General features: G+C 34.6%; 1 protein-coding gene and 1 non-coding gene across 3 annotated transcripts in view; both read right to left on the reverse strand.

The window, feature by feature from the left end:
- Positions 1 to 786: 786 nt before the first annotated feature.
- The window catches only part of LOC129234228 (acetylcholinesterase-1-like), a 35,010-nt gene continuing 15,553 nt past the window's right edge, over positions 787 to 20,243 (reverse strand). For both annotated transcript variants that reach the window (XM_054868161.1, XM_054868162.1), the window contains 5 exons: positions 14,382 to 14,799; positions 13,253 to 13,969; positions 10,129 to 10,361; positions 5,964 to 6,397; positions 787 to 1,430 (listed from right to left, as the gene is read on the reverse strand). In XM_054868161.1, coding sequence (XP_054724136.1) covers positions 1,163 to 1,430; positions 5,964 to 6,397; positions 10,129 to 10,361; positions 13,253 to 13,969; positions 14,382 to 14,799 — 2,070 coding nt within the window. In that variant the 3' untranslated portion in view covers positions 787 to 1,162. The remainder of the gene's footprint in view (positions 1,431 to 5,963; positions 6,398 to 10,128; positions 10,362 to 13,252; positions 13,970 to 14,381; positions 14,800 to 20,243) is intronic.
- LOC129234691 (5S ribosomal RNA) lies at positions 9,901 to 10,019 on the reverse strand. The gene has a single exon (XR_008581563.1). It is a non-coding gene; the product is annotated as a 5S ribosomal RNA (ribosomal RNA).

Genomic DNA, 20,243 nt, shown 5'->3' on the forward strand with positions numbered 1-20,243 from the left:
AAAAAATGTGTTTTGTGGACGAGGAATTCGCAGCAACTCTAAAATTCGTTTCTCGTAAAAAAATTCGCGTTATAGCCGTTTCGCGTAAGTTGAATCGCGTTGTAGCGGGAGTCGACTGTATAACTGATTATCTCTATCAAAATGAAAGCGAAAAGATCTTCCTGTTCTATTCAAACCTAAGAATTGAAAGTGTTTCACTTTTCGTGGTGCGATGAACAGTTAAAGTCTTCAAACCATCGAGAATAAAATGGGTTTTATGAGCCTTCCGCTTGAAAATGGCTATTTTAACGACATAAACATGATCCTGAAGTTAATGGTCGATGTAACGGCAGAAGCATGAAAACAGATAAATGCTATAACAAGTGAAAGAAAACAGTTAAAACTGAGAGGAAGATTTATGAGGTTTGTGTTGGCTACCGTCATTTGCGGTTTAATAACGTGATATTTTTTTCGTGTCAAAAAAAAAAAAAATCTTTTTCATTTCATTCCTAAAAGTTTGCATTTTTTGTGATTTTTTTTTCAAAACAAAGGGAACAGTTTTTTAGGAAGAAAAATAGGTTTTATGGTTCACGAAAACATAGTTTCTTTTTGCTGTTTAAATAGCCCAGTGAAAATCTGGTGGTATATTGGTATTTTAAATTGAAATTTAGATTAAAATTTGAGCGAGAAATTTTTCGTGAATACAGAAATGTAAAACACATAAATGATACTATATATATATATATATATATATATATATATATATATATATATTCACAAGAAAATTTTGAAAAACAAAATGACACATTTACATATGCAGAATTTTTATTTATTTATTTTTTTGATTATATCCGTGATCAAATATACTTTATTGGTTAATGTTTGGTAAAACGTAATATACGCTAGTGAAGTAAAAAGTGGTTAAAATCGAATTGGTTGAAACTTGAATGATTTCGATTATGAATTTTTAACAACATTTTAACAGATAACAAAATTTCAGATAAGAACATTTCACTTCATTTGGATATGTTCTCCGAATTCAACATCATCAAAAATGGTGTGATTTGTTCTAGAAACTCAAATTATTAACGTCTTCATAATAGTTTTAGCTTCTTGAGGATGTGGACTAGATGGTAATAGAGTATTTGTTTGGCAACTTGCCGCCAATTTGTGATTTTTCTTCTTAAAAACCTATTTCAAAATGGCGCTGGAACTCGCGCGTGAATCCGTCGTTAAATTGAAGCATTCTAGGAGCTGACTGTATGACATGCACAGACTGTTTGACCGTCTGCTGGACGATTTGCTCTGGAACGTCGAATCCTAGATGAGGCCTCAAAAACTCGCAGTTGTGATTGTGAGGACCACGTTCGATTGATCCGATGATGTCCGATACCAGATATTCGAAGAGTGGTTCTCGTCTGCTGTACTTGGGGAAATCACTTCTTGGCACCCTGAAAGACATAAAATTCGATAAAATTCAAATATATTTTGCAAAAATAGTTCTATTGCGTTCACGTGTAAGAAAAAAAAAAAAAAAAAAAAACGCCATTTGGCGTGGATAATAACATATTGGTTCCAAGAATACGGCGAAGATTGGTTTACTATTTTTAGCCCATTTGTTTACTTCTGGTATAGTGCCGACCTGGTAGTAGGGATGATCGGCCTGGTAAGATCTGAAGTAGAGTGCCGACCGCCGCTTATACCCCCGCTATTCTTGAAGACAAATTTGCGACAATCCGAAAGAGGGCAGTGTGGTTAGGGAGCACGCTCCTTTTGATGGAATTTACATTAGTTGATGCGGGATTAAGTTATAATTCGGTTATGCGTTAACGTTGTTTTTCCGCATTTCGTGAAAATTTTAAGAAAAAGTTTTAAAATATTTTAATGGACACAACAAAGTCGAACATTAATAGAAAAAAAACTACATCTTGTTAAAAACTAGGTGCAAAATTGGTTACAGATCAGGCAAAGAAAACGTTTTGCTTTTCAAAGAGTTCCCAAAGATGAGAAAAAACTTAAGAAATGGAACCTTTTGATTCCTTCTAAAAATTTCAATGGTGTAGTCTGCGTCATAACCCCCGCCCCCTCCTCGGCACCCCTGCGCAGCTCAGACTAAATTGCTCGAATGGCTGATTTATCGAGATGACCGATAGCCTTTTTATTATAGCAGATCTTAAAATGCAGATTTAGTTATGAGTGATCCCCCCTCCCCCACCAAGAGCGGCAGAGCCATCCCCCTCCCCCCAAATTTTACGAAGCCCCACCGCACCCAAAAAAAAAATTCCCCAATGAGACTGAAATATTATTTAAATACCTCTAAAAAATTTGATGGTTTGGTTGGCACCCTGATCACGCCCCCCCCCCCCCCCTCACCTCGACATCTCTGCTTTAGCTTTAGTTGTAGTTATTAAAATTATTTGCTGGAAAATTTACTTTCCAAGGCTGCCGATAGATTTTGAAAGTTGCAGATGTTTATGCAGATGGTTTGACTATAGGTGCCTCCCCCCCCCCCCCGAAAGAGCGAAAGCGCAACACGTACCTGTCCCCAAATTTTAAGAAGTACTCCAGCCCCCAGAAATGTTATTCCCCCAAAATGAAACTTTTATCTTTTTAAAACTCCCTTTGTAAAAATAAGAATGGCATAAACATAGCCATACCGCCCCCTCCCGCCCCTCGCTTTAGTAATAATTATTAGAATTAAATTGCTAAAATATTTAATTATCAAGATAGACAACTGCTTTTCTCCATTACAGAAACTAATATGCAGATAGTTAATCTATGGATGTTTTCCAAGGGTGATGGGTCGGCACCATTGCTTTAGCGATCATTTTTAGGAAAAAATACTGAAATATTTAATTAACAAAATTACCTATGACTGTTCTACGCAGATACTTTTTCTAGGAATGCTCATCCCAAAAGTGATGGCACCCCCTCTCACAATTTTACAGAGCCCTCGGCCCTCCGAAAATGTGCACTTTAAAATTGGGACTAAAATTATTTTAAAATACCTTCCCTTTTTCGCGTGTGTAGTCTCCGTCATGAGCCCTCTCCCCACTTTCTTTTCCCCCGACGGCACCCCTGCTTTATCTAATATTATTTGAATAAATTTCTGGAATATTTATTTATCGAGTAGAATGCAAAAACTTTAGCAAGAGGTACCCACCAATCTCAGTCATGGCCATGCTTCTTTCCTCCCTTGCAGTTTTACTAAACACCCCCCCCCCCCCAAACGCGACCCCCATAACTAGACAAAATCCTTTTACTAAATTCCGGACATTCACAGCAATACACATTCCAAACTATTTTTTGACAAATCTGGCAGTATCAACTTATTATTCCTCCAGCAATTAGGTCTTTTTTACCGATTGCATATCGTGCAATATTGGCTAGTTAAAAAATCTTTGGTGGGTAAGATTTCTGAAAAATCCTCACCCTGTTTCGAATGTGACGCACATTCAACTTAGGAAATGAATAAATTCATTTGTGCAACAAAGTAACCAATAAACAACAGCGAAATCAAAGCACAAATATTGCAAGAAGTTGCAGACACGTGTTTCGGCCTTTCAAGGAAGTGAGTTCTTACAAGGAGAGGTTACGGTCTCGGAAATTCAGATCGGGATGAGATTTGGTAGATTAGTAGTATCCTTTAAGGGTACTCTCAGGGTAAAGTAATAAAGCGCACTATCCATAAAATTCCGAGAAAACAGCCTTTAAAGATTTACGCGCAACTTATAAACTAGTAGAGATTGTTCGTAAACAAGCGCCCGGTGGTCATGTGGGCAGCGCTCTGGGGTTCCATGCGGCCGTTCCGAGTTCAAATCCACTGCAAGTTTCTTTTTTGTTCATTTTATGAAGTGACTATTACCGCTTTTTGCAGTTTGAATTAAAGGTAATACTTAATTTAAAAAATATGATGTATTTTTAATGTGTGATAGTACATTAAATTTCTATTTACTATTCTCACAAACAAGTGATTACACATTTTTAGATATTATAAACTTTGACGAAGTAAATGATTTTTGCAATAAATGCATAATCAGTTTCTTTGTGGATGAGTAAGAAGAATGTTGTTTTATTGCATATAAGCAGGTAGTCAAATTTTAAAAACCCTAACCACACTTATCGAGCAATGGTTTTGCTCCTTGATTCTGTTATTTGTAAATTTGTCGTCTGCTGTATTTTACATTGAATATTGAACTCTTTATTTTCCATCTAATTATCGTCTGCAATGTTCATGTTTGTTTTCATCATTAAATTTATTTATCGTCTTTGCTGTATATTAGACTGGAAAATTCTATACCGTGAAAAAGGATTTGAGTTTTTTAAATATTGTGAATCGAAATGGTCGGTTATTGAAGTAACCCTGAAACGAATAAAATCTGTTAACAAAATGGATAAAAATTCATTGCACAGTGAAATGTTGAAGCAGAGATTAAAAGATGCTGTCGTTTATTACGAGAGCTTGCTTACTGAAAATCATTTGATTGCATCAGAATCATATCAAGTTCAATTTCTCGCTTCCATTTTTATAGACAGGTAAAGAATTTAATAAAACGTATACAAAATTGCGCGTATCTCGTTGAAAATAATAGAGAAATGAATACCCGTGAAGACTGCATAAAATACAATCAATTGTCCATCATCAACTGTCATCACCAATTTTTGATAAAATGATTCGATGCCTGGTATACTTCTAAACTTTCTGACAAAAGAGAAATTTTCCTGAATGTAAATGAAGTATGTTCCAATGACTCTTTTACAAATAAGTTGTTCCTGTAAGCAATCTTCCTTTATAAATTGTGCGAGATGTCAAAACAGTTTTTGTTTTCCAGGTTTTTATGATAAATATAATTCTGGTGTATGTATATAAATAACAACTATATTGTTAAAAATCATCTATAAATTGAGCTCTATAGTGATTTTGTAGCCGTTGTAATTCAAATTTTAACTTGTATCGATTTAATTTATCTCCATTTTCTCTATTAAAGTGCTTTACGTGTTCAAAAATTTCGCATTATCTTCAATTCAAATTGCACAAAGCTGTAACAGTCACTTTATAAATGAACAAAAAAGAAACTTGCAGTGGATTTGAACTCGGATCGGACGCATGGAACCCCAGAGCGCTGCCCACATGACCACCAGGCGCTTGTTTACGAACAATCTCTACTAGTTTATAAGTTGCGCGCAAATCTTTAAAGGCTGTTTTCTCGGAATTTTATGGATAGTGCGCTTTATTACTTTACCCTGAGAGTACCCTTAAAGGATACTACTAATCTACCAAATCTCATCCCGATCTGAATTTCCGAGACCGTAACCTCTCCTTGTTAGATATAAAGTCGTCCCAAATCCTTTTCTCTATTTAACTCTTCTACTGTTCGATCTCGTTGCTTTTGACACGAATGTCTTTACTTCCAAAAACTTTTCTGCATTGAAAAGGAAGTTCTCTGAAATTCCAAAGCATGTCCCTCCTTATCTTAAGAAAGATATTAATGTATTGGAAAGGGTTCAAAGGCGGACTACAAGGCTAATAAATGGACTTTCTCATTTAGACTATGATTCCAGGCTTAGAAGGCTAAAAATGTACGCTCTTGAGCAAAGAAGAGACCGAGGGGACATGATTCAGTTGTTTAAATTTATTAGAATGAAAGATGTTACGGGGCTGAAGTTTAGCACTGAAAACAGGACTAGGGGTCATTGTTTTAAGCTATTTAAATCTCAGGCTAACATGGATGTTAGGAAAAATTATTATTTTAGCAGGGTAGTGGAACCTTGGAACAGCTTACCGGAAGATGAGCAAAGGAGTAGATAGTTTTAAGAGGGCCATTGATCTTCACTGGGGATTGTAAATTGACTAGGACCAGTCTAGCTGGGCCCAGAGCCTGTTGCTGGTCGTCACTTTTGTATTTGTGTTTGTATGTGCTTGCAACTTCTTGCAATACTCGTGCTTTGATTACGGAGTTACTTTATGGTTGCATCTTACTTACCCTGTTTTCGCAAAAGTCGCAAACATATCAACGACATTGGTACTGAAGCTGAGCTCGTCTAAAGTATAATTATTTGGATATCTGTGAGGGAGACCAAAAATATACTGCACGTCTTCGCCGTGCGCAGATCCTTGCCACGGAGCGTATGACCTGGCCAGCGGATCGGACATGTGGAAGGCATGGCCCTGGGTGTAGTGATTGAAAACGTAGTAGTACACGTTGTTGGAAGTCTTCGCTGCGAATTGCTGAGCTGTGAAAACGTTGGGACACGTGAAGAGGTAGTCTCCGACAGGGGTGAATGCACGATCTCCATCATCAACAAGCGAGTCGCCTTTTCCACTGTAGAACTCGCGGACCGACTTTCCGTCGTCAAAGTTGATTTTGAAGTGTCTACTAATTAGTTTAGATAGGTCTCCAATGGGTACTTCTGACACCTACAAGAAAAACAAAGCATGTTAATTGTTTAAGTTGCGTAAAGCTCATCTAAAATAATAATAATAATAGCAATAATAGTCATTATAGTAATAATAATCATAATAAAATAATAATAACAATAATAATAATAACAAGCCTGATTATAATGATAATAATAATAATAAGAAGCCTGATTATAATAATAATAATAATAAAAAGACGAAGAAGACCGACAATAATAATAATAATAATAGTAATAATAATAATACTGACAATAACAATAATAATAACAGTTAAAAATAATAATGATAATAATAATAATACTGAAAATAATAATAATAAATTTTTGCAATGACTTCTTTTAATAGAATCAATATTGCCTAGAAATATTTATCCATTAGTGCTTAAAAAGATTTATTTCAACCTTATATTTGTTTAGCGCATTGTAATGTATCATTATAATCATAATATATCGGGAATAACATGACATTCAAAGTTACCTCCAGAGTATTTTTTATTGAAACGGTGACTTAGCGCCTAGTTGCACTTACACTTATGAAAAAATTATTGAAAATAATCTTTGCATCGACAATTTTTAAAATTCTACGTAAAAATAGCTGTAGTATATCACTAATGGTGTACTGCCGCGGGCAGGTAAATGGCAGTATCTGCAGAAATGAGTTTTCTAGATATTTGAAGAAACGCGTTTTGGATTCAATACTAACAATGGGGAAGTGTAAGAGTAAGAAGTTTTTTTACCGCTTTTTTTGCAAAGAAGCGCTAAATGCAAAAAATTAAAAAAAAAATTCAGTTACAGCCCTTTATCTGTCCAAATCAGTGTAAGTTTATTTTCATAAACTTAAAAACATCACTTTCCAAGCTTTATGTAGCAAAAAGTACTATGCTGTAAATTTCCGCTATAAAATGTGAAAAGAAATTTTCTATGGCACACTTAGCAAAAGAAAATTTCACCGCTGCTTATCTCAACGAAATCATAGAGAACCCGAAATCAAAGTGAAACGTAGAGGACGAGTGTTTCGTACTTCAATTCCAATAAATTATTCTCAAATTAATGAAAAAATTTCAATCTTATATAACTAAACGCTGAACGTATGTATCTGCGTATGTATGTATGTATGAATGTATGTCGAAGTTACTCCTCTCAAACGCCAGTGAACTGACCATCGAACCAGGTATCGATTGTTTCGTAATTTTCCGCCCTTTTTTTCGGCTATTTAACATAATCCTCCGATAATAATTAGCGGAGTTATCAATTAAAAACTATTAATTATGATACTGCCATATTTTCTGAACAAATAAAATTCTGGGTTTTGTTTTGAGGCTTTTTCTGTAATCGCGGGATTTAAAATGCTTCCTTTTTTTTATTTTTCCTCCTCACGGTAAAATTGTGCTCAATCTGCCGCACAATTTTACTGATTATTATTTTTTCCTTTCGTTCGAGCTTGATTTTTGAACACGCGTCACGTGACATAACTTTTATTTGCGGGGAGGGCCGTGCAAAACCGGACGACGCAGCTAGTTGAAACTATAAGTTCTGAGCTCATTTGAAAGTTATTTTAAAATGGAATGAGCTAAAGAGTCAGATTTTCACAGCTGTTTAGAATATTAATGTGATTTCTTTCGTGTGGTAAACAAAAAAGATCAATTAAGTGTCTTTTAAAAAAATATAATCTGTACTTTTCACTACAGGTACGTCACTTTCCTTAGCAACCTGTTTACTTTCTTCCATGCGAAAAAAAAATAATAAATAAATAACACCGACATATTTGCTTCTCTTATTTGCTTTTGCATGCTAATGACCCTTTTTGTTTTATTAATGGCTCAATGTATTTATTTAGCAGATTTTTTATCATTTTGTGATCAATTTTAATGTTTTTTTATTTAAATAAATTAATTTAATAGATAATAGTTTTTTTTAATGGCTTGTTTCGTTTGAAAGGTCATTAAAAAGACAAAATAACGTATGGTGTTGCAAAACAAGTAGTTTCTGTATGTCACTTTGACCAAACGCGGTAGCAATAAATAAAATGAAAACTAATCGTGAAGATTGAAAATGCGCCAAGTGACGTACATATAACGGAAAAGTATGTCTAGTCCTCTTATAAAACAGCAAAACTGTTATTTTACACGTTCAATGGTTATATTATCTACAAATTATTACATTTTATCAACACGGTTTTATTAGCTTCACTTGTATGTTTGTAACTCTCCTTTGGACTAAGAGCTAGTGGCTTATTAGTTAGTACATTCCACCACTCTATGAGCGGTCGTAGCCGAGCGGTCTAAGGCGCGGGTCTTCGCTGACGTCAACCTCCGGGAATAATCGAACGTGCGTTCTAATCCCGTCTACACCAAAATTAAATTTATAATCTTGCAACTCAATATTCGCCCACTTTTTGTGATCGGATTCTTTTAAAATTCGGAATGCAACCTCAGACCCGATGATAATGCAATATTCTATAATCAAATTAATTTACTAACTATAAGTTATTACTTTATTCTAATTAACACGATTTCATTAGCGTAACTTGTATGTTTGTGGGTCCAACTTTCCCTTGGACAAATAGCCAGTGGCTTATTAGAATTACTTACAACGTACAAATCAGAGCTGCGAAGTGTAACAACGTTTGCACATGAATTTATCAGAAAGCGTTCAAAATGTCTGATGCAAATAATGCAATAGAATACTAAGATACATTCCATTACAAAAATCGGACACACGCACGAAGATTTCATTTAAGAGTTACAAGTGTTAGCAATATTTAGAATCTAAATCTTATTTTTTTAAAAATAATAGTTTAAAAAACTAAAAAAACACACACTGTTTGTAGCAAAATGAACTAAAAAGTAAAATATAAAATAATTGTTTAAAAAAAAACACACGCTTTAGTACAAAATGAACTAAAAAGTTAAAAATAATCTTTGGATGACAAGTATATAAAATAATTGACCAAACACTTAATTTTACTGTAATAGAAAAAAAGCGTAGGGGGCTTCTTATCAGTTGTCTTAAATTTCTTCCACTTGTTATTCATGCAAAAATGTAAATAGGCCACCCCCCCCCCCACGCTTTTGTTTATTACAGTAAAATTAAGTGTTTGGTCAATTACTTTATATACAAATACAAAAGTGACGACCAGCAACAGGCTCTGGGTCCAGCTAGACTGGTCCTAGTCCATTTACAATCCCCAGTGAAGATCAATGGCCTTCTTAAAACTATCTACTCCCTTGATCATTACCACCTTGATCATTACCACCTCTCTAAGCTGTTCCAAGGTTCCACTACCCTGCTAAAATAATAATTTTTCCTAATATCTATGTTAGCCTGAGATTTAAATAGCTTAAAACAATGACCCCTTGTCCTGTTTTCAGTGCTAAACTTCAGCCCCGTAACATCTTCCATTTTAATAAATTTAAACAACTGAATCATGTCCCCGCGGTCTCTTCTTTGCTGAAGACTGTACATTTTTAGCCTTCTAATCCTGGAATCATAATAAAAGTATGCCAGCAGCACGTGGTGTTCCCAGGTGGTCACCCTCCCAAGTACTGACCACGCCCGATGTTGTTTAACTTCGGTGATCGGACGAGAACCGGTATTTTCAACATGGTATGGCCGTTGACACTATACTTGATATACTTGTCATCCAAAGTTTATTTTTAACTTTTTAGTTCATTTTGCTACTAAAGCGTGTTTCTTTAGTTTTTTAATTTATTATTTTTTATAGCATACTTCTCCGTAGAATCCATAATCCTGGAGCCCTTCAGAGTAAGCAGTTACGATATTAGAACCTTCATCATTCGTGTTGCCAACCAGCAGATCAATCCCTTCATGGAAATTCAAATTGACAAAAGAATCTCGAGGCAACTCTGGGACAATTTCGTCTCCGAAATGGGGACTGAAGTTTTGTAAATCCACGTGAGTAAATTCCGCTTGGGCTTTAACAATTTCTAATGGGTCTGTATCTGTAAATATAAAAAGTTTTGATAGTATATTTCATAACAATTTCAGTTTAATACTGAAAAATATATCTTTTGTTAAGCAATAAATAAATACCTTTGTGCCGAGAAATAACAGGAAATATCCAAACAGATTTTAGAATACACGTGTTTCGAGGATCGAAACACGTGTATTCTGAAATTTGTTTATTTGTGCTAAACAACGTTGGATACTTCCTGTTATATCTTATGTGTTTTTAACTGATCCGACATCACTTTTCTGAAATTTTAGTTTTAAATAAACTTTCATGAACGTATCCATGATTTCACTCTTTATTCTTTTAACAAATGTCTATACTTTTAATAGCTTTATGAGCCATTAAGAATTTAGTATTTATTAAAACAAATCATGAACCCGGCAAAGATAGATCCTGAAAGTTTCCTCCTTATTGATATTTTCTACCTAAACTGCGCAGACGCAAACAAACATGCATAAAACTTGGCTTTTTAAATTTATTTTAGCTCCGTAAATAAATCCTTATACACTTTTACATTGATTTAAGAAATCATCAATCTTTGAAAGAAATTGACATATTTCTATGCTCCCTTATGCCTTTTGCCTCGGTACGAGAGTACCATGATAAATACGTACACATAACTGCTTTTTAAATCCATTTTAACTTCGATAAAATCCAGTATTTGTGTGCTTAGCTTCGTTTAGGCTTTATTAAATATACTAGGTTGCATAAACAATGGGGTACGTATAATGGGGTACATATGGGGTATTTATGAGTTTTCTTGGAAAATTTATTACTTAACGGTTTTTCCCTGATGGAAATATATAATAAATTTTGCCTCCAGGTGTCATTTTATCTTTTTTGTTTTATTTAATTTCTATTTTTTGATATTTATACTATCTCTTGTTCCACCTTGTTGCTTTTCTCGGATGACTTTTCATCCAGAAGCTCACACTTCTTTGCATTGAAAAAGGTGTTTCTTGTAACACCAAAACACGTGTCTGCAATATTTTGCAATTTTTGTGCTTTATAACGTTGGATTACTGACTTTTCGAAGAGAGTACCTTAGTTAGACGGAAATACGTGAAGGTCCCAATTCAAAGGGATTGGAACCAGGAAAAAATGTCCTTCAAAGGAGGTACTACTGATTTCCCATCATTTCGCACTGCTCTTAACAACTCTTCCTGACTCGTGCCTGGAAAGTTTTCCGTGCACCATTGAAGCCATCTAACCATTCATCTTCGGAATGGTAAGGCACATATTGCAGGAAATGACTGCAATAGTAATGGGGTGGTTTCCTTCAGTCAAAAGTACTACTTATAGTCATTGAAATCGATAGAATGAGCAAAAAAAATAATAATAATAACATGTACCCAGAAAATACTTTCATTTTCCCAACAGTTTTTTTTAATTAATTTTTTAAAGTGTCCGATTTTTCAAACAAGGCGTGGTCTTGATGACGTCACAAATGATGCACTTTGCCGCATCTTTCTACTACGTTTCCACGTTATGATAATCAAGCAGCGAATTGAAATTGCGCTCTACGCTTGCTTTCAACCCTATCGTTGCCAATGCACGTGAGTAAACATGCGAATAAAATACTTTGTTCTGTGAACGACAACATTGAATGGCATTTCATCATTTGTGATGTCACACGACAGAAGTGTAAACAATTAAAGCGCACCGATTTCAGTAATTTTTTTAAAATATTAAACTTAAATAAATTATTTAAAAAATGGTCAGATCCTATGTTTTTAAGCATGCTCTTTCAAAAAAAATTAATTAAAATTTTGGAAACGACCCCATTATCTGGATCAGCGGCAGCCTTTGAGCAGAAATTAGTAAATGGAGAAAGCAAGTCCAATCATTGGCTTAGCAAAAGCTTGGGAAAAGAGCTCAAGTCACGTGACTCAACAACGACGAATGATTGACACGTTTTGCGCGAAGTCAGCGGAAGAAATCCGATTTCTTCCAATGCCTTTCCTTAAAATCTATCACGTGACTTGAGGTTTTCCCTTCATGAATGAAAGTCTTTACTCCCTCCATTTTATCTCTTCTCAATGGGGGCAGCTATGATATATGAAGCAGTCACACCTTTTTTGTTGACCTAAGTAAGAATTAGCTTTATTTTTATTTATTAATTTATTTACTCATTATTATTATTATTTTTATATTATTTGTTAAAACGTAGCCGCACGATTCCTGATGCAGAAATGAACTAATAAAAATTACGAAAAGTATGTCTCTAAAGTGTGTAAATTTATAGATTAATGAGTTCATTTTAAAATCAACTTACAGCTCCCCCCCCCCTTTTTTTCGAAAATTAAACATTCAAACTTATTACTGAGCAAAGTCTCATTTTGATACAAAATTTAAAACTTTTAATCTGTAAAATTCGTACATTTCAAAAGTTTGCAAATTTAAAAAAGTAAAAATTTTTACCTTTTGTTCTTATCACTTTTATCTAAATTTCATGGACAGCAGCCAACGATTAAAACTAATGTGAGGCATTTTCTAGCTTTATTTTTAATGTATGAAACGCATGCAAATAATTTTGTTTGAAGGAAATATTTCTAAAAACGTAATCGTGCAACGTGAAACCGCATGCTTTGTTGCACCAGGTGTACCTTCCTCCTGAGGATATAGCACTGTACCGTCAATATCTGGCCTGTGTTATAATAATACTGGCATATGTTATAATAACTGAAGTCTCGCCTTTGCTTGAACGATGTTTTTTATCTGTCGACGAATGAAAATCTCAGCAACTTTCGTTTAAATGCCCTATCTATACAGAGTATCGTTTATTCGGAGCAAAATAGAAGGGATAGGTGAGCAAAAGCACAAGTTTTTTTTCCCTTAACTAATTAAATAAGAAATACTATACACAAAAAAACACAATACCTCTCAAGCAGTCGACCCAGTTATATGTGATAGTAACATCTCCTCCGTCAATGACGGGTCCTTCTAGATCAACAAAACTTGCAGATTCAGTTTCGCTCAAAGAGACTGAGTCCTTTATCTTGTCGCTGACAGATCCGTCGAAAATTGAATCCACTCTATTGCTGTCGTCAAAATCCTCCTCGCGTTGGAATCCATATCTAGCTGCATCTCTCTTTTGCCTTGGATATCCAACACCGGCTCTTGCACCAACCCCTGCACCAGCTCCGGCACCAACCCCTGCACCAGCTCCGGCACCAACCCCTGCACCAGCTCCTGCACCAACTCCGGCACCAACCCCTGCACCAGCTCCAACATCAGCTCCGGCGCCAACCCCTCCACCAACTCCTGCACCAGCTCCGGCACCAACCCCTGCACCAACTCCAATTTCACCGTTGACATCTCCAGAAGTGAAACCTTTGTTGTGGCAGTGAAGCTTTTGGGATAGCTTCTTGCTTAATGTGTGGCTAGTTTCCTTCTCTTTGAAAACAAGGTGGGCTGGTGATTGACTCAACATGATGGCTCTTCTGAAAAGACCTTCCGTAAGAGGAGATGTCAGGAATAATCCAGTGATAACGGATCCAGCATCATTTCCAAAGATAGTGATAGACTCTCTATCTCCGTTGAAGTAGCCAATGTTTTCGTTTACCCATTTAAGAGCCGTCAAAACATCATGCAATCCTAGAAAAGTCAAAGAATTTGCTTATCAGTTTCACTATGTTTATATGCATTTATAAACATGAAGTTAGCTCTGTAGATTTAAAATAAATCCATTACTATATCGAACAACACTTTATACTAGTGAACAATACTTCTTGACAATATTCAAAAAATGAACAACTAGTACTTCACCCACAACTTCATAGAATTTTATATTAACAAACCAAGTTGAAGTATTGTACATCATTTAGAATATCCCATGTATGTGTTATTTCAGTTATAAAGACTAATGTCTTTTCTAGGAAAAGGAGCTGATTGTCATCAGACAGAAGAAAGTGCAAATTAGTTCCTCGCAAAAGGGTAAATATTTTGGAAAAAATACACGTAAATCTAAACACATGCTAAAATTTCTGTAGAGGATGGATAAAAGTACCTGCGTTTCCAGGAGCTTTGTGGTCCTCGATATCAGAATACAAATAACCTAATGCTCCAAGTCGATAGTTGACGGTTACTACAATCACGTCTCCAATAGCGGCCAGTGATCTGCCATCGTAGATGTCCTTCCTATTCGATCCCAAATGGAAAAATCCGCCATGGATGTAAAACAGAACCGGTAATGGATCAGTGGCCTCGACTACTCTAGGGACGTAGATATTGAGATGTAAGCAGTCCTCGCTGTAGACGTCATCGTCATTGGCCCAGGGATATTGAAATTCTGAATATTGGTAGCAGGCTGGTCGAAGTTTGGTAGCATCAAAAACACCACCATAGGAGCTAACAGGAATAGGTAATTGAAACCTGAGGCTGCCAATAGGAGCTTCTGCATATCTTACACCTAAATATCCTTCCACCTAAAACGAAAAAAAAGCATATTAGTCTTGTTTTGAGCTAAGAGAAAGGACTAGCAAGTTTATGAAACATGAACCAACATGAAAAAATTATCAAAAAAGCTTTGTGCTACAATATGAATAAAGTAAAACACCAACGAAAATAAAGGAGGGCGCCAGGACTTACTCGAAGTGGTAAAAAGCAAATCTTTTAAACGATGTTTTCTCTGCTTCATACGCCTTTTAAAATTTCTAGTAAACTTTTTTGCTTACAAAGCCTTTTTTGGCGCCTAGTAATGATATTTTCTTCATTCTATAGAACTACAAATGAATTTTTTTTGCTCATTTTTTTTTTATTTCTTAATTGAAGACATATTTGTGTTTCGGGACCGTAATAACATCCAGGCATCACTTCAGCAAGAACTATTGTATTCTATGCTTCCAAAAGTTTTGGACTTCACAAAGACTACCCGTGAGTGCAATGGAGTAAGACTTTTTTTTCTCTCTAAACATCGCCTAATTTAAAAAACTTTTTGCATCAAAGGAAATATGAAACGAGAATCTACAATTATTGAAAATTAAAAATGTATAATAAAAAAAATTTAAGAAAAAAAACAAAAAAAAAACGCTGAGTCATTAAATTCATTGGAAATGCTTTAATGATTCCTGTTAATGTTGGAAGCTTGAAACTATACTATACGCATTGAAAAGTGATAATTTGCAAACCCGAAACAAGTGTACGCTAATTTTATGCTTAATGAACATGGGTTTTATCATTTATTTTGTCAGCAAACATCATTTTCATTCCTTAATGCGTCTAGTATTCATTAAGTTAAATATCATGCTTGAAAACCATACGTTGAAGTTTTAATGATTTTATCATATGAGTCATTCCATGTCAAGTGATCCAAAGTTTTTTCCCTCACCTTTTTGTATTTCTTTGAAATTTGGCTCATCGATTGTACCCTTCAAGGTAATCAAAAGTCCAAATTTTTAGATTTTTATCTCTATTATTTTTTTATTAATGACACTTTGATTTTTCAAAAAACCCTCTTTTTTTTCATGGATGCTTGAACATAAAATGAACGATAACTCAGCACCAAATATAGATAGAAAGATTTGGTAAAAAGCATTTCAAAGTACATTAGTTGCTGTTTAATGGGATATGCAACATGATTAATTTCAGAAAAATTTTAATTTTTAAAAAATAAAATTTATATTTTAAATTTAAATTTCTCAGAAAAGGTATAATGAATTTTTTTAAAAAATTCTCAAAAAATTCTGTGTATTTTATCTTTATTTGTGCAAAGTTTCAAGTTGGGATCTCAATGGGATCATAATTTTATGAATTTTTAAATAAAATTTGACTTATGAAATAATGACATTTTTTCAGATTCTAACTATTTAAATATGGGGTTCTCTTACTGGGGATGGTCTAGTAAGTAGTAATTGATCATGACTATGCTTGAAATGAGCTGACATGAATTTGTAGATTGGTAACCCCCCCCCCCCCCCCGCCACCACCACTTTTAATCTTTTTTTTTTTTTTTTTCAAAACTTTTCAAAATGTAAAAAAAAAAAAAAAGCTGGCACGTAAGAGTTATAATCATAATAAACTGGGAGGCACACTGCTAAACATCCGTAGTGACTAAGCCTTATAAATGGGAAGGGGGGGGGGGTCATAAAAATTATAAGTCAGAAAAACTTTAACAGACAAATAGAACCACTCATTTGCAGCTTTTTTTTTCTTTCGGAAAGTGGGACGGTAATGGGGAGGGGGGAGGGGCAATCTGGAATGAAGCTTAACAACATGGAAAGTTATGCTCAAAATAGTAAAATTTGTTTGATCTATAACTACTTTTAATAAATCTGTAAATAGATCTCGCTGCATTGCTCTCCTTTACAACTGAAATTACAAAGAAAACTAGCGTTAAAGAAAAGAAAAAAACAGCTGCACTCCAAATGTTGTAGAAAGATAGTTTTATGCGGACAGACATATGATCTGATGCTTAGATTTATTTTTAGTTTAGTGTGAAAAGAATGGAACAACATGGAGGGAAACACTTCTTTTTTGCTATGATCTTGGGGCAAACTATTTCTCTCCTCCCTTCAAAATTGAAAGCTGGTGCAGGGGTACGGGATGAAATGAATCATAACTTTCCTTATCAGATGAATTAATCAAGTACACTTTGTGAAGTTCGGATTGAAAAAGAAACACTTGGTCTGAAAAAAAAGCATCAGGTGAGGCGTGATACTAGTATAGTGTTAATCGTATGGGTGGGGGGGGGGATGTACTTCGTCTTGTGTTAAAGAAGAACATTTACCAGCTTTTAATATGTTTTCTATTCATTTTGTTTTATTTTATTCATTTATTTATTTTTTACATTTTGAAAATAGTTTTGAAAAAAAAAATAATAAAAGTTTTGGTGCGGGGGATGGGGCTTTTTCTTGCATTAAAGAAGAATATTTACCAACTTTTAATAAGTTTACTATTCATTTTGGTTTTTTGTTTATTTATTTATTATTTTTTTTTTTTACATTTCGAAAAGTTTTGAAAAAAAAAAAGATTAAAAGTGGTGGTGGGGGGGGGGGAGCTTACCAATCTACAAATTCATGTCAGCTCATTTCAAGCATAGTCATTATCAATTACTACTTACTAGACCATCCCCAGTAAGAGAACCCCATATTTAACTAGTTAGAATCTGAAAAATGTCCATTATTTCATAAGTCAAATTTTATTTAAAAATTCTTAAAAATATGATCCCATTGAGATCCCAACTTGAAACTTTGCAAAAATGAAGATAAAATACTCACAAATTTTTGAGAATTTTTTTAAAAAAAATTCATTATACCTTTTCTGAGAAATTTAAACTAAAAATTTAAATTTCAATTTTTAAAAATTAAAATTTTTTTGAAATTAGTCATGTTTTATATCCCATTAAACAGCAACTAATGTACTTTAAAATGCTTTTTACCAAATAAATTTTCTATCTATATTTGGTGCTGAGTTATTGTCCATTTTATGTTCAAGCTTCCATGAAAAAAAGAGGGTTTTTCGAAAAATCAAAGTGTCATAAATAAAAAAATAAAAGAGATAAAAATCTAAAAATTTGAACTTTTGACTACCTCGAAGGATACAATCGATGAGCGAAATTTCAAAGAAATACAAAAGGGTGAGGGAAAAAAATTCCCAAATTTTGGATCACTTGACATGAAATGACCCATATACGATTCTTCCAGAATGCGGAAGACGAAAATACTCACTAAGATGATTAGTCACTTATTTAAAAATATCTTAACGTTTTATAGTGAGTGTTGAATTTTAATTTAAGTCCCTCGTCAATACACATCTCTCGATTTTCAAACCAGCATTTGGCATAATACAATTTTCTGTCAAGTCTTGATTTCTTATTTTAAAAACGAGCTGATGTGTGCATCACATGATTTCCTTTTACTCCACTTTAATGTCGTTTTCCCATTATTGGCAATTTTAATGTGATTCAATAGTTTACTCTCTAAATATCACCATCAGTGACTAAATTGAAACCAGGTTTTAAAAATAAATAAATAAATAAATAAAAATCGCCCAATTTGTCGCCAAGTTGGCGACAAAACGTGGCGACTAAGAGACTGGTGATATATCGCCAAGTGTCCGCCAAATTATTACACCACTTGAGAGTTTACATCGAAATTAACTATGATTTCCCCCCAAAAAGGGGCAAAAAAGTCCTTTAGAAACACCCGAATGCAACCAAAAGGGGTGGTGCACAACTAGACCCCACTAGGAGTCTATTACGTACCAAATTTCAACTTTCTAGGACATGCCCGTTCTTGAGTTATGCGACATACAAACGCACATCCGCACCTACATACATACAGACGTCACTAGAAAGCTCGTTGTAATTAACTTGGGAATCGTCAAAATGGATATTTCGCGTGTCTATACATTCTTAGGCACTTATCCACGTGTGGTCGAGTCGAAAACAAAACTCAACATTCATTCCGGGGTGAGCAAAATGGAAATTAAGGTCGATTTTTGATTTTTTTTTTTTTTTTTTTTTTTTTGCGAATACAATACTTTCTTTTTTGTAAAAGAAAGTAAAAATTGAAAAAAAAAAAAAAACCCTTCAAATTTGAAGATGAAGCTAACTGACGAAGTTATGTTTGAGCAGTAAATATTCAAATGTAAACAAAAATGACAAAGAAGTATTGTAGTCTGAAAAATTAAGGTATTTTAAATTTAAGCTTACGCTTGAATTAAGTAAATTCTAAACAGCTCAAAAATTATTTTATCCCGAAAAAATACTTAAAAGAAAACGAGAATCTTAAACTTTTTGGTAGAAAAAGAAAGAAAATAAAAGATAAGTGTTAAACTTCAAACATACGTGTGTAACCCAAACGCTTTTCATAAATCAACGAAAGTGAACTTCAGCTTGCAGTAACTCATCGACAAAAGTTGTGTTTATGCTTTATTCAAGCAAAATCAAATATTGGTAGAAGGTTCCAGAGAGATGAGAAACTTCCTGCTTCATTGGGAAGTGAACAGTTGTGTCAACAAAGGACAAACTAGTTTTCGAAGAAAACTGAGCCTATCGATAAATCCAAAGTGTTTGAGGAAGCATTTAATCATTGAAAATTGCCTGTACCAACTGTTAAAGCCGAAGAAATGAGATTTCTAAGGTCGTGTGGACTTATGACAGTAAAAATCTCATTGTTCATAGAATGGCAGTAAAAAATCTGTCAGTCTTGCAATATTCCTTGAAATACGATTGGTTTCACCTTTATGTCTCAAATGGATGAATCACCTGAAAATATTGCTCAGTGGCTTCACCTCAAAGCAACACTAAACGTTCGACGAACCTCACCGGTCGACCGGTGAGTAACCGGTTACCAACCGCAGCGTACTTGAGAGCTACCGGTTTAACTGGTTGCTTCCGATGTCGTTCTGTGAGCCTCACCGGTTGATCTACCGGTCAACCGCAACTTAAGCTGGTTGATTGGTTGAGGGAACCACGTGACAATTTTGACCAATTATAAGTAATTTTCACCCGCGTGTTATTCGTCTGCGCCATTTCTGCGCAAGTAACCGGTGAGCAACCGAAAGCGTTCGATGAAGCATTGGTTCGTGAACAACCGGTTATTAACCGCTGACGTCATTGCTGTCACGTGATTAACCAACCGGTTGCGCTCATCGAACGTAAGCAAAGACACCTAAGGCCTCCTAATACCGGGAATAACACTGCGATATCCTACAGTTGCTCTGAGATAATGGAGTTCAGTGAATTGATGTCATAGTGTTCAGTGGATTTACAGGATGTTTTCTGCAAAGTTCACGCTCGTTATGGCCAGACGTCTCAAAAGACAAATTACTTTTTTTTTTTTTTTTTTTGACTTGAATGTGTTTTGTTTCCCCTCCCCCCCCCCCCCCAAATGAAACATCGTAAAAAACAAAATGTGCAAGGCCACTT

This window comes from Uloborus diversus, chromosome 1 (assembly GCF_026930045.1).
Source record: "Uloborus diversus isolate 005 chromosome 1, Udiv.v.3.1, whole genome shotgun sequence".
NCBI classification, from domain to species: domain Eukaryota; kingdom Metazoa; phylum Arthropoda; class Arachnida; order Araneae; family Uloboridae; genus Uloborus; species Uloborus diversus.